This window comes from Salmo salar, chromosome ssa09, assembly GCF_905237065.1.
Source record: "Salmo salar chromosome ssa09, Ssal_v3.1, whole genome shotgun sequence".
Lineage (NCBI taxonomy): Eukaryota > Metazoa > Chordata > Actinopteri > Salmoniformes > Salmonidae > Salmo > Salmo salar.
The window spans coordinates 2,472,312-2,486,497 of NC_059450.1; the positions used below are offsets into that span (position 1 = coordinate 2,472,312).

General features: G+C 40.7%; 1 protein-coding gene across 4 annotated transcripts in view; it reads left to right on the forward strand.

Annotated features, from left to right (window-relative positions):
• The window catches only part of LOC106610616 (G protein-coupled receptor 137Ba), a 73,413-nt gene extending 61,385 nt beyond the window's left edge, over positions 1-12,028 (forward strand). The window contains exons 5-7 of one of the 4 annotated variants that reach the window (XM_014210023.2): positions 97-222; positions 6,812-6,936; positions 8,895-12,028. In XM_014210023.2, the coding sequence (XP_014065498.1) occupies positions 97-222; positions 6,812-6,936; positions 8,895-9,165 (522 nt within the window). In that variant the 3' untranslated portion in view covers positions 9,166-12,028. Of the gene's footprint in view, positions 1-96; positions 223-6,811; positions 6,937-7,170; positions 7,242-8,894 lie in introns of those variants that run through there. The other 3 variants (XM_014210024.2, XM_014210026.2, XM_014210025.2) reach the window with 3 other exon arrangements.
• The last annotated feature ends 2,158 nt before the right edge of the window (positions 12,029-14,186 follow it).

Sequence of the window (14,186 nt, forward strand, 5' to 3'; positions counted from 1 at the left end):
TGTGTGTGTGTGTGTGTGTGTGTGTGTGTGTGTGTGTGTGTGTGTGTGTGTGTTTCATTTCTCTGAATGCTGGATCGATGTGTGTTGTCCTTCTAGGCAGACGTAGAGAAGATCAGGGGAGAGGCCTACATCATCTTTGGGATCATCCTCTTTTTCTGGGAGCTGCTGCCCACCAGTCTGGTTGTGGTCTTCTTCAGGGTACAGAGGCCCAATCAGAACCTAGTAAGACAATAGCCTTATTTCACTTTTACATCATAATGTAAACAGCGCATTGCACTCTAGGATCGATAGGGGAGTAAATTCCATCAAATTCAAAAGGTGAACAGTGCAATTCAATAGGTAGCTGACATGTCTGCGCTGACTTTGAGAAAAAGACTTGAATGGAGCCACCCTTCCAACACCAGTTATAGAAGATAATGATAAGTGTCTCATACATTGCAATGTAGAGGGATTTTGTTGTCGAAAAGCAAGTCTAATAAACGTTTAGTAACAAGGTTAGCTAGTTGATTATACTGGTAGCGTAGCTAGCTAACGTTATCTAGCTGAGTTCACCGTTGCCAGCTAACATTACCAATGAACGGTTATCTTCTCACTCCAACCATTTGTCCAACACAATTTAGCAAATTGAACATTATGTAATTCTGTGTTATATCCAGGTCCAATGTTATAGACTTAAGCACAAGCCATAGAAAATAGCCTAGCTAAGTATTCTGTATCTGGTATTTCTGAGTGAGGACAGTATACCCCCTCCAAAGGCAGGGAATTGGGGGGATAATATGTTGAACATCCCAGATGAGTTCTCCTACTGCTCAATAGTGGACTTCCTCACAAAGAGAACAATAGAAATCAGGGAGGAAGGAGTTAGTAGTTTTTACCTGTGGCGGAGAAGCCTCTCAGGAAGGGTACAATGTATTTAGGTCAGGCCATGTGAGTGAGGTGGAACTCAACAAGGTGCAGGATGCTACTCATGTCAGGGCAAAGTCCTTGCCTCGTTTAAAGAAAAAAACTACCAAACTGGACTGGTCGTCCATAATACAGGACCAGGTGAGAAATGCAATCATGTGGCTAGACTTCTGTTTGGTCTTCTGGATACAATTAGCACCGACATCAACACAGCACCCCCAAGCTGCCATTCCCAGGAGCAGAGATGGCACTAGCCATCCAGAAAGGCCAAGAAAAATACTAGACCTGTAAGAATAGGTAAGTCTCCTGACCTGTGTCAGTGATTTTCCTATACAGTAAATATGGTAATATTGATTGGGCCGACTCAAATCCTAGCAAACTACATATAGGCTAATCATACAAAAATATTGTCAGAATGTCCTCTTTTAATTTCCATTATTTTAGGAGAAAGACATGCAGTGATTAGGAAAAGGACATTGGAGGGGTACAGCCAGTACAAAGCCTGTAAATGACCAAGGCCTAACATGACCAAAACCGCAGAGGCCTTGAGGATCTTTAAGACAAAACACCATGACACTGGACTACTCTATGTAAGACTACTATCTCATCCTGTCCGATCAAATTGCTTCTTGGTGAAGTTTAAGATGTCATTTATTTAAAGGGATTGTCATGGAAATCTTAAATAATTTGTTTATTGCCAACCAACTCAATGCACCATATGTACTCATGTCGATCAGGAGCTCTCACGGGGCAGTCCCATTAGTTCTCTTATATACTTACACAGAAAGTAATATTTGCATGATTTAGCTTATTCATTGTTCATAACATTTGCTATCGTTCATGTGACTGACCAATACTGGTTCATGCATGTGACAGACCAATACCTTTTAAGAGGCTTCTTCTCTCTAAGCTGAGACCTTGAAACTGAGAGATTGTTCTCAAAATAAGGGGCTGGGCGTACTGCCAAATTGCAGATACTACAGCGAGGATTTCTTCCAGGTGTTCAATCAGTCACATTCATGAACAGAAATTGGTTATTAGAAAAGCACAAACAGAACACAGAAATTGGTTAATAGAAAAGCCATAAAAATAAAAATGTCCATCACATTCCATCTTATCACTTGTGTGATAAGTCATTACATTTTAATGTAAGCATTTAGATTTTAGTTTCTATATCAAAATATTCTATACTCCTATTAACCTGTTGGGGCTAGGGGGCAGTATTTGCACGGCCGGATAAAAAACATACCCGATTTAAACTGGTTACTACTCTTGCCCAGAAATGAGAATATGCATATAATTAGTAGATTTGGATAGAAAACACCCTAAAGTTTCTAAAACTGTTTGAATGGTGTCTGTGAGTATAACAGAACTCATATGGCAGGCCAAAACCTGAGAAGATTCCATACAGGAAGTGCCCTGTCTGACAATTAGTTATCCTTCTGTTGCATCTCTATCGAAAATACAGCACCTCTGCTGTAACGTGACATTTTCTAAGGCTTCCATTGGCTCTCAGAAGGCGCCAGAAAGTGGAATGACGTATCTCCTGTCTCTGGGCGAAGAACAGCAGGATAATTTGTGAGTGGTCAGGCTGGGGACAGTGACACGTTCATGAGAATTCTCAATTTCTTTCAGCCTTTGAATGAATACAACGTCGCCCGGTTGGAATATTATCGCTATTTTACAAGAAAAATTGCATAAAAATTGATTTTAAACAGCGTTTGACATGCTTGGAAGTACGGTAATGGAATATTTTGAATTTTTTTTGTCACGAAATGCGCTCGCGCGTCACCCTTTGGATAGTGACCTGAACGCACGAACAAAACGGAGCTATTTGAATATAACTATGGATTATTTGGAACCAAAACAACATTTGTTGTTGAAGTAGAAGTCCTGGGAGTGCATTATGATGAAGAACAGCAAAGGTAATCCAATTTTTCTAATAGTAATTCTGAGTTTAGTGAGCACCAAACTTGGTGGGTGTCAAATTAGCTAGCCTGTGATGGCCGACCTATCTACTCAGAATATTGCAAAATGTGCTTTCGCCGAAAAGCTATTTTAAAATCTGACACCGCGATTGCATAAAGGAGTTCTGTATCTATAATTCTTAAAATAATTGTTATGCTTTTTGTGAACGTTTATCGTGAGTAATTTAGCAAATTCACCGGAAGTTTGCGGTGGGTATGCTAGTTCTGAACGTCACATGCTAATGTAAAAATCTGGTTTTTGATATAAATATGAACTTAATTGAACAAAACATGCATGTATTGTATAACATAATGTCCTAGGAGTGTCATCTGATGAAGATCATCAAAGGTTAGTGCTGCATTTAGCTGTGGTTTTGGTTTTTGTGACATCTATGCTTGCTTTGAAAATGGCTGTGTGATTATTTTTGGCAGGGTACTCTCCTGACATAATCTAATGTTTTGCTTTCGCTGTAAAGCCTTTTTGAAATCGGACAATGTGGTTAGATTAATGAGAGTCTTTAAAATGGTGTAAAATAGTCATATGTTAGAGAAATTGAAGTTATAGCATTTTTGAGGTATTTGTATTTCGCGCCACGCGATTCCACTGGTTGTTGACTGTCCCACCTAGCCCATAGAAGTTAAAGCAATGGAAATCAACACAGAAAAAAAACAGACACTTCATAATTTCAAACCCTTCATTCTGGGTTATACAATCTAATTAGTATGGTAATACTATCATCCTAATAAATGTTATACTTTATTAACGGGAGTGAATTTATTAAAAATACACACATACACAGCATGTTAAAAAAAAACAATTTAGACTAACCAGGCATTCAATCAGTCACTTGCATGAACACAGAAATTGGTTATTAGAAAAGCACAAACAGAACACAGAAGTAAGCGTTTCACGGTAAGGTCTACACCGGTTGCATTCGACCCATGTGACAAATTAAATTAGATTTCAAATTGGTTAACCTCTTTGGGACCCCTTCCTGTTCTTATCCCGATAATGGGATTGCTTGACAAGATAGCAAAAATCTAATAATTTCAATTATTTCAAAATAATTTTAATTCTCAAACAATCAACTATTTTACACCATTTGAAAGATAAACATCTCCTTAATCCAACCACGTTGTCTGATTTCAAGAAGGCTTTACGGCGAAAGCATAAAGTTAGATTATGTTAGGACAGTACATAGACAAAAAATTACACACAGCCATTTTCAATGCTAGGACAGGCGTCACCAAAAGCAGAAAACCAGCTAAAATTATGCACTACCCTTTGACAATCTTCATCAGTTGACACTCCTAGGACATTATGTTAGACAATACATGCATTTTTTGTTCTATCAAGTTCATATTTATATCCAAAAACAGCATTTTACATTGGCGCGTGACGTTCAAAAAATGTATTTCCCCCAAAACTGCCGGTGAATCAGTACTACAATTTACAAAAATACTCGTCATAAACGTTGATAAAATATTAAACTGTTATTCAAAGAATTATAGATTAACATCTCCTGAATGCAACCGCATTGACAGATTTCAAAATAACTTTACTGGGAAAGCACACTTTACAATAATCTGAGTACTGTGCTCAGAAAAATACACTACTCAATACAGATAGCCGCCATTTTGGAGTCATCTAAATGCATAAATAGCATTAGAAATATTCACTTACCTTTAGTTCGCTCATGAACTACTCTAAAGCCGGGTAAATCACCATATTGTAACGTATGGACTAGAATAGCCTAGTTATTCATAATGTAAGCCTGTTATTTTCAGAGTACCTAGCTAGTTACCTAATCGTTCTCTCACGGTTCTTGGTCATTACTCAACATTTGTGGAAAATAAAGAAAATATGGTTTTGAACAGTGTCTGCTTTCTTCGATTGTATCTAGCTAAGCTGTGTGTTGTAAGAGAGCACAATCATAAAGCCAGGCACAATCAACATTCAGGTACTGGGTTGGATAAAGCAAAAACACCCTCTTCATGGTGCGTGTTTTAATAATATTGTTGTCTGCAAAAGGAGCATCTTAAGCAAACTGCTTAGGAACAAAAGATATGTTAACTAGCTAGTTAACATAACAGCAACATGCATCAAAGCTAGCTTAGCTAGCAAGCCGTTAAACTACCTCAGATCGTCCTTTGTATGGGCGCAACTGCTTTCTTCTGAAGTTCTTTTACAGTCGATGGGTCAAGTTGGTGTTCAGTCAGGGACATTTGTGCATTGGGATAGGCAAGGTAGTGTGTTTCTATTATGTCAGGCCATTCTTTGGACCAGGGAAATATTGTTGGCGTATTCTGGTCGTAGGACCTGGCACCCTGCTCAAAATACATGCTCCACTAAACGTTACAACTTTTTTGTCTGTCATTCCGAATTAAAGTGTTCCAAATTACTTGTTGTTTTGGGTCAGTCGGTAGTCCGTGAAATGTAACGTTGTGTCGAGTTTAACAGGTGTTGTGCCGAAAAGCTCCCCCCTGTCACAATTCTCCCTGAAGCTGACAAGGGCTGGAATGTAAATGATGTGATCATCTTGGATTATCTAACATCTGAGAATGGGCAGGCATTCCCTCGGATGAAGAGCATCTCCGTCTTGCTGATTATGTGCTGTCATCCAGGTGGAAATGTCACCTGCATATCTGATGTAGGAAAAGAGATGAGAGAGAAGTTGAGTGTCCTGTGAATATATCTTGGTATATATTTATTTTAATTTCTATCATTATTGTGTTTTGTGGTTGAGGGGTGGGGGGAGGTTGATGGGGATGGTGGAGGTGCTGGGGGTGTCCTATTGAGGGTTGATGGGGAGGGTGGAGGTGCTGGGGGTGTCCTATTGAGGGCGAAGGAACCTATTCGGGAGGGGATTCTTCATGGAGGCACATTCAGTCAAAGTTTTGTTTATTATATTATTATACATTTGTTTTTTTTCAGGCAGGCAAGAAAATCCCCCCTTTTTATAATTTCCTTATTTTTGTGGCTAGAGTCAAATACTTTGTGACACATCAGAGTCAAGTACTTTCTATAGAACAAACTTCACGTCAGGATAGGCAACCGAAATTAGTCATTAATGTATGTGTGTTATATTAAACATAAAGGAGGGAGTCAAATGTTGGCAAGCAATAAACATTTCAGAACAACTACTAGTCGAATAAGACATGGGAGAGATGATGAATTTTGGCAAAGAGATTTATTTATAGACTCATACACTTGAAACAAATAGCCAAACCGAAAACTGCTGACATTACTATTGCCTCCCCACTATCAAACAGACATAAAAATCTAATGAAATTCAGCCAAACTTGATCAGAAATCTCAACTAGCAAGCAAGTCGCAGCATTGAAGACTTGAGTGCGTGCGCGTTCACGCGAAAGGGGGGGGATTCTGGCAGGGGGGAGCTTTTCGGCGCAACACCGGTAGTACGGCACACAGCAGTTTACTTTGGACATACCATTGTGTCGGCTCCGGACCCCGCGTTTCACCTGTTTACCTCAGATGCAGACGTTTCGAATTTACGTCCCTATTGATCCCAGAGTGCAACGCGGTGTTTATGTTGTAAAAGTGAAGTAGGGCCATTGACTTTGTGTAAACCAGCCAATCAAGGAGCTCACATGAATCATATATGCGTTTGAATGCACATTAGTCAAATGTTTGCCTACCTCAGCACAGGGTAGCTTAAAACAGCATGAGCTTCTAAGGGGCCTTTATTTTAAAGTTATCAGCTTATCTCATCTAGTTTGAAAACATTAATTTATCACAGGTGGAAGTTACAACTACACTAACTTTTTGAAACACAAATGAGTTGGAAACGATTTGGGCCCATATACGATGTACTTACAAGGATATTTCCAGTGTTATTACTATGGTGTAAGTACATATAAAGGCATGTTTTTCTTGCCCGAAAGTACTTATTAAACTGTGAGAGTGTCCTTTTCCCCAGGCACCAGGAGGAATGATCAACAGCCACAGCTTCAGTTCCAGGGCCTATTTCTTTGACAACCCCCGGAGGTACGACAGCGATGACGACCTGTCCAGGAGCATGAACTCCAGAGCAGATCGACCGAGGTGTGTAACATTCAATTCAGTCACCTATAACATCTTATACTGAACAAAATTATAATGTTTAAAGATTTTGTTGAGTTACAGTTCATATAAGGAAATCAGTCAATTGAAATGTATAAATTAGACCCTAATCTATGGATTTCACATTACTGGGCAGGGGTGCAGCCATGGGCGTGCCTGTCCCACCCACTGGGGAACCGGGCCTAGCCAATCAGAATTTGTTTTTCCCCACAAAAGGGCTTTATGACAGACAGAAATATGCCTCAGTTTCATCAGCTGTCCGGGTGGCTGGTCTCAGACGATCCTGCAGGTGAAGAAGCCGGATGTGGAGGTCCTGGGCTTGTGTGGTCTGCGGTTGTGAGGCCAGTTTGACGTACTGCCAAGTTCTCTAAAATGACGTTGGAGACAGCTTATGGTACAGAAATGAACATTAAATCTCTGGTGGACATTCATGCAGTCAGCATGCCAATTGCATGAGCCCTCAAAACTTGAGACATCTGTGACATTGTGTTGTGTGACAAAACTGCACATTTTAGAGTGGCCTTTTATTATCCCCAGCACAAGGTGCATCTCTGTAATGAACTGTTTAATCAGCTTCTTGATATGCCACACCTGTCAGGTGGATGGATTATCTTGACAAAGGATATAATGCTCATTAACAGGGATGTAAACACATTTGTGCACAAAATGTGAGAGAAATAAAAATGTTGTGCGTATGGTATATTTCAGGGAATTTTTATTCCAGCTCATGAAACATGGCACCAACACGTTACAAATAAAATTGTATTGGTCACATACACATATTTAGCAGATGTTATTGCAGGTGTAGCTAAATGCTTGTGTTCCTAGCGCCGACAGTGCAGTAGTATCACATAATACACACAAATCTAATAGTAAAATAATAACATTCAGAAATATACAAATATTAGTACGAGCAATGTTGGAGTGGCATTGACTAGAATACAGTATATACATATGAAATGAGTAAAACAGTATGTAAACATTATTAAATTGACTACTGTTCCATGTCTATGTACATAGGACAGTAGCCTCTAAGGTGCGGTGTTGAGTAACTGGGTGGAAGCCGGCTAGTGATGGCTATTTAACAGTCTGATGGCATTGAGAGAGAAGCAGTTTTTCTGTCTCTCTGTCCCAGCTATGATGCACCTGTACTGACCTCGCCCTTCTGGATGATAGCAGGGTAAGCAGGCCATGTCTCGGGTGGTTGATATCCTTGATGATCTTTTTGGCCTTCCTGTGACATCGGGTGCTGTAGGTGTCCTGGAGGGCAGGTAGTGTGCCCAATTGTGCATCTGTAAAAGTTTTTGAGGGTCTTAGGGGCCAAGACAAAATTATTCGGCCCCTTGAGGTTGAAGAGGCGCTGTTGCGCTTTCTTCACCACACTGTCCGTGTGGTTGGACCATTTCAGATTGTCAGTGATGTGTACGCCGAGGAACTTGAAGCTTTTCACCTTCTCCACTGCGGCCCATCGGTGGATTGTGGGGGACGTACTCTGTATGCTGTCTCCTGAAGTCCACGATCCGCTCCTTCGTTTTGTTGACATTGAGGGAGAGGTTATTTTCCTGGCACAACTCCTCCAGGGTCCTCACCTCCTCCTTGTAGGCTGTCTCGTCATTGTTGGTAATCAGGCCTACTACTGTTATGTTGTCTGCAAACTTGATTTTGCGTTCATATTTTTGTTAAGTATATATCCCCTGTACACAGTCATTTATATTGCTTCCTATATTGTCTGCATAGTCACCTAAAACCATTCTATATCGCCTGTACAGTAACCTGTATCATCCTATATCCCACATACACAAACATAACATCCTACATTCCAGCCACAGTCAGCTATAACAACCTACAGTATATCCCCCGTACAGACACCAGTTACATCCTACATCTCCCATACAGATGTGATACAATGCTGAGTTAACCTTGTCTCTTCCATCCCACAGTAGTGTCTTGTCCACGACACCCCAGTTGGGCCCCAGCTGGTACGGCTCCACCCAGAGGAACGGCAGCCTGAAGGGGTTCCCCCAACTCCCCAACGGCCCCCAAACCTCCACTGCCCCACTCCTCTTAGCCTATGGAAACATCCAGCCCGACCAGCACCAGAACTACTATGCCACCCCCCAGAACTACTACTCCACCCCCCAGAACTACTACTCCACCCCCCAGAACTACTATTTCACACCCCAAAATCACTACTGCACTCCTCAGATCTAATCACCCCCACCGGCCCCAGTAGATACCCCTGAAAACAATATTTAACTCAGGAAAGGGCCGGTCCTGACCTTCAGCTACATGGCTACGACCCTGGGAAAGCTTTTTATTTTCTGGATTTTTTTAGCTTCCATGAATATCAGCTGACAAACACAATCAGTGGGCGAATGCAATCATATTTGAAGTAAATTCTATTTTATTTTCCCACCCATCTGTGTTTGGGGCTCACCTTTGACCTTTGGTGCTGTGGAGTTCATACAGGATGTTACCCTGGCGACCCTGTGACTGACACTGCGTGACTTCCTCATTCCAGCTATCGACCTGTCCCCTCCCCCACCAACGCTACTTACCTGCACAGCTTGTTGTAGCCATGGCGACTAAGTTGGGTTTTCCGGGGTCAGACGGGACCAGATGAGGGGAGGTCATTTGAGGTCAGCGGTGGTTAGGGAGTAGTCAGCTCAGTGATATTCAATTTATTAAAAAAGCTTTCCAATGTTTCTAGTTCAATAGTCCTGGAACATTCTACTATTCCTAAAAACTGGGAAGAGTCTGTAGAGGAAAATAAGGAAGTGTCTGTATGGAAAGGATTGTGCATCTCAGCTTTTCCACACACACATACTGTATGTTTGTCGGACATCAGACTAGTAAGTCCTCTATCACTGTCAGGGACCAGACAAGTGCGTGAACCAGCACTTATGTCCCCCCCATCCCGTGCCTATTTTGGTTCGGTCCAGTGGGCAGTTCTCCCCGCCACAGCTTTGCACATAGACTCCCCTCCATGAGTCGGGAGGTGACATTTGCACTTAAAGAAATCCCCTAATTTCACATTCTGAGAACAAGATCCTGGCTTGAATGTAGACTCGGCTCCTAATAAAATCTGACTATCAGGGTGTTCCCTAGACCCTGTCTCACTTCCCTGTAGAACACTCGTTGATACCTGTGCAATGAGCCATCCATGATGATGCCCTTCCAAACCAACACCAATCGAGGCTATAATCATGGGCAATGCCCTCGGTATTCAAACCTAACATGCACTGGGACACCATGGGAAGTGTTAACACTGTGCATTTGAATCTTTCACCGCTGTCAAAGACAGTATGAAGGAGGAAGGCTACTTTTGCCAAAGCGCGCACAGATTGAGAGCTGGGTCTAAAAACGAGTCTCGAGCCTCCAGCTTGCCTAGCGGGACAATCCCAGGATGGTACACCTGCTCCTGGGGGCCTCCGTTTTGGCGAGGGGCCCCTGATGGAGCATAGACTTTGGGGGAACAATATGTTTCTGAATGAATGTTCTGCTCTGGACCCAGTAAAATGAATGTACGGACAAAGTGTGGATCGGCGGAGTGATGTTTTATAGTACAGTACTCCTTGCGAAGCCCTAGCCAGGGTCCAGATCTGTTTGTGCTGTCTTGCCAACTCTTAGGGTCATTGCCACCAGACAGCACAAACATGCTTAAATATACCCTCTCTATCCTGACTATAATAGTATACAGTAGCTGTATCCATGTGCTAGTTTACGGCATCAAGCTCACCATCATTAGTCTCTGATCTGTTTGTGCTGTCTTGCCAACTCCTCTGGTCATATTCAAGTCATTGGCCATAAGTGAGACAGTACAGACAGATCTATGACCAGGCTACACTATCATACAGGGACACCTGAAAATGTGCCATTAAATGTTACTGTTCATTTTTTTCCTTGTGGAAAACATCTAGCACATAATGCTGTATATAACGAAAGTGATTAAGCTTTATGTCCTACTTATTTCCATTTTAACTGCATTCCATGTTTGTTTTTGTTATACTCCATGGCTACTAGTACTGCCCAGGTGTACAGGGCAAGTTTGTGTGTTCGTCTCTGTGTGAGTATGTGTTTGCTAAACTTGCTTATATGCACATCAAGGGTATAGGTAGGAGGTAAGACATCTCTTGGTTGTTTTTCACTGTTGAACAGAGTTTTGTGTTATTTGCAAGAACCTGTTCAGAGAGGGAAAGAGGAATTGCAGTCTAAAAATGTTATTTTTATTTTGTTTTGCCTTTTATTTTCTTGATTTCTTACCTTCCATGAATACCAGCTGACAAACCCAATCAGTGGGCGAATGCAATCATATTTGAAGTACATTCTATTTTATTTTCCCACCCATCTGTGTTTGGGGCTGATGTCACCTTTGACCTTTGGTGCTGTGGAGTTCATACAGGAAGTGTTCAGTGGGACTGGAAGTGGGAAAGTGTAACCTCAGGTTGAACTTTCTCTCACCCTCCTAGGGCCAGAAGCCAATTCCAGTAGGCTTTTTTTAAATTAAAACAAATCATAATAATTTTAGAGTTGGATTCCTTAGGGTCATGGTTTAAATAATCTTTCCCTTAACCTGCTTTGGAGTCTCAAACTAAGTTGTTATTTTATTGTTGCTGTTAGCTTATGTGTAGCATACGTGTGTGATTGTTGCAGCAAATCTGTTAGTAAGCAGAGGATAGCAGGAAGCTATAATCAATGGGAAAATACTGACAGAGGTTCTTTGAAAACGTTTATATTTTCACCCTCATATCCAAGAGCATAAAGCATTCTATCCAGCATGAACGCAAATTATCCTTTAACAGCAACGATTGGGGAGATACTGCATTCAAATGTAGGAGTTGAAAGTATTGTCTTTTTATTGATCTTATTTTGTTTGTGAAATCTATTGCCGTCTCAGTTCTTGTCTCGCAAAGAGCATGTTTAGCCTTTTATTATAATTATAATTTGTCTCTTATTCTTTGCTGGTGGCAAATGAATATAACTCGTTTACCCATCTTTCATAGATCACTAAAGATGTATATGCAAGCACTACCATGTTAAAATAAAGTTTTACTGCACTGTTTAAAAAAAATAACTACGTGTGTGCGTGTATGTTCAGGTCAACCTTGGTTAATCCACCCCCAATCGAACAGTTAAAGGATTTGATAGAGGTGAAGGTCAACCTTGGTTAATCCACCCCCAATCAAACAGTTAAAGGATTTGATAGAGATGAAGGGGTCATAGTACTTGATCCTTGCCCTCTCGGTTATTGGTCAATATATTGAGGATGTGAGTGAAATGGCATTCCATGTAATGACAGCTGTCTTCACATATATCTAAGATATGTTTTTGACATCTAAAAAGCCCTACAGCAGCAAATATCATGATTCTCTCCACAAATACTTTTTACCAGCACGTTTTAGTTGGCCAAACTGCTTTGAGACTGGAAAGACTCTTGGCAATTTCTTCAATAAATGACTTTGCCTATTGGTCTTGGGTTAAATATGGCTGTGGTATCTATCAGAGGTCACCCGTTTCTGACCTCATTTGAAAACAGTATAAAACAGGTGTCCCCTACAGAACGAGAGGCTGCATTCAAGAGCACAATACGTAGAAAAAGAGCAAAGCAGGGTTGCGTTAATTAGGACATGTAATGGATGTTTTAAATTGTTTTGCAACTGAAAAATGAAAATGAGCATTTCTTATTGGATGTCCAGGTAGTTTCATCCCGTTTTGGTGTGCATTCTTCTGTGCCTAATGAAGACTACCCAGTTCGCAAGGCTCAAGAAGCCTCTGGTTGTCACTGCGACTGATAAATCAACCATAAATATAAAATCGACCACTTTCTCTGATGGTGCCAACCATAACCGGTGTGGTGTTAACGGTTTGCATTCCTAAATACTGACCAACGTTAACCGCTCACATAGTTCTCTCCTCTGTGGACGACTGGACGTCTAAAATCGGGTTTTGTGTCTTGGCTGAACCCTCCTCGACTGATTGAATACGGGCTCGAGCTCCGGTGTGTTTTGACAGAGAAGACGGCCTTTCAATCCACCGTTGTATTCCCATTCCTCTCTGATCCAGAAACACTTGGGATCAAGTTGACTTCACAGAGTTACTTCTTATTCAGCTGATGTTGATTCACAGTTTATCCATAATCAACAACCTTCTGCCTTTACCAATATTCACAAGGATTCCTAAGCGTGTCAGTGTTATCAAAGCCAGCATTTGCGTCACTTGGAACAGTGGAATGCATTATAAAAAAAATGTGTTTGTGTACTGGTGAAAAACAAATGTTTGCACTGGTGAATGCGCTAGTAAAGTACAGTGAGCTCCAAAAGTATTGGGACAGTGACACATTTTCAGTTTTGGATTTGTACTGCAGCACCTTGGACTTCACATTATACAATGCCTATGGGAGGTTAAAGTGCATTGGGACAAATTCACATGTTTTAAAGTAGTAAAAAGTGAAGTATTTGGTCACATACCATTGACCACATCAAGCTTTTGACTCTATATGGGTTGGATGCATTTGCTGTTTGTATTGGTTTGTGTTGTTTCAGATTATTTTGTGCCCAATATAAATGAATGGTAACTAATGTACAGTATGGTGTCACTTTTGTGTGTCTTAACTTTCTCACCTATCATTATTCAGTATTATCCGTAATCATGGTAGCATCCACACTAATGTAGAACTGTTTAGAAACTTTGTACTCTTTCAATACAAGTGACTCCAAAATGACACAATATATTATTAACCATTAATTTCTATTTATTGGGCACAAAATAATCAAAACACAAAACAAACTGCATCCAACAAGTTTGTAGTGTCACAAGCTTAATGTAATCATTGTGTGCTAGGAATATGGGACCAAATACTTAACCCTTTACTACTTTAATACACAATTTCTCCCAATACTTGTGTCCCATAACATGGGGAGGTGGACGGACTATGTACAAAAAGTACTATAATTTCAAAACTGTTCACTCGATATGGATTAAAATACCCTCAAATGAAAGCTGTAAGTCTGCACTTTATCCTCAGTTATTGTATCACTACAAATCCAAAGTGCTGGAGTACAGAGTCAAAACGACAAATGTGTCACTGTCCCAATAATTTTAAAAAGCACATTTTTTGTCGATTTTAAAATAACATCAAATTGATCAGAAATACAGTGTAGACATTGTTAATGTTGTAAATGACTGTTGTAGCTGGAAACGGCAGGTTCTTTAATGGAATATCTACATAGGCG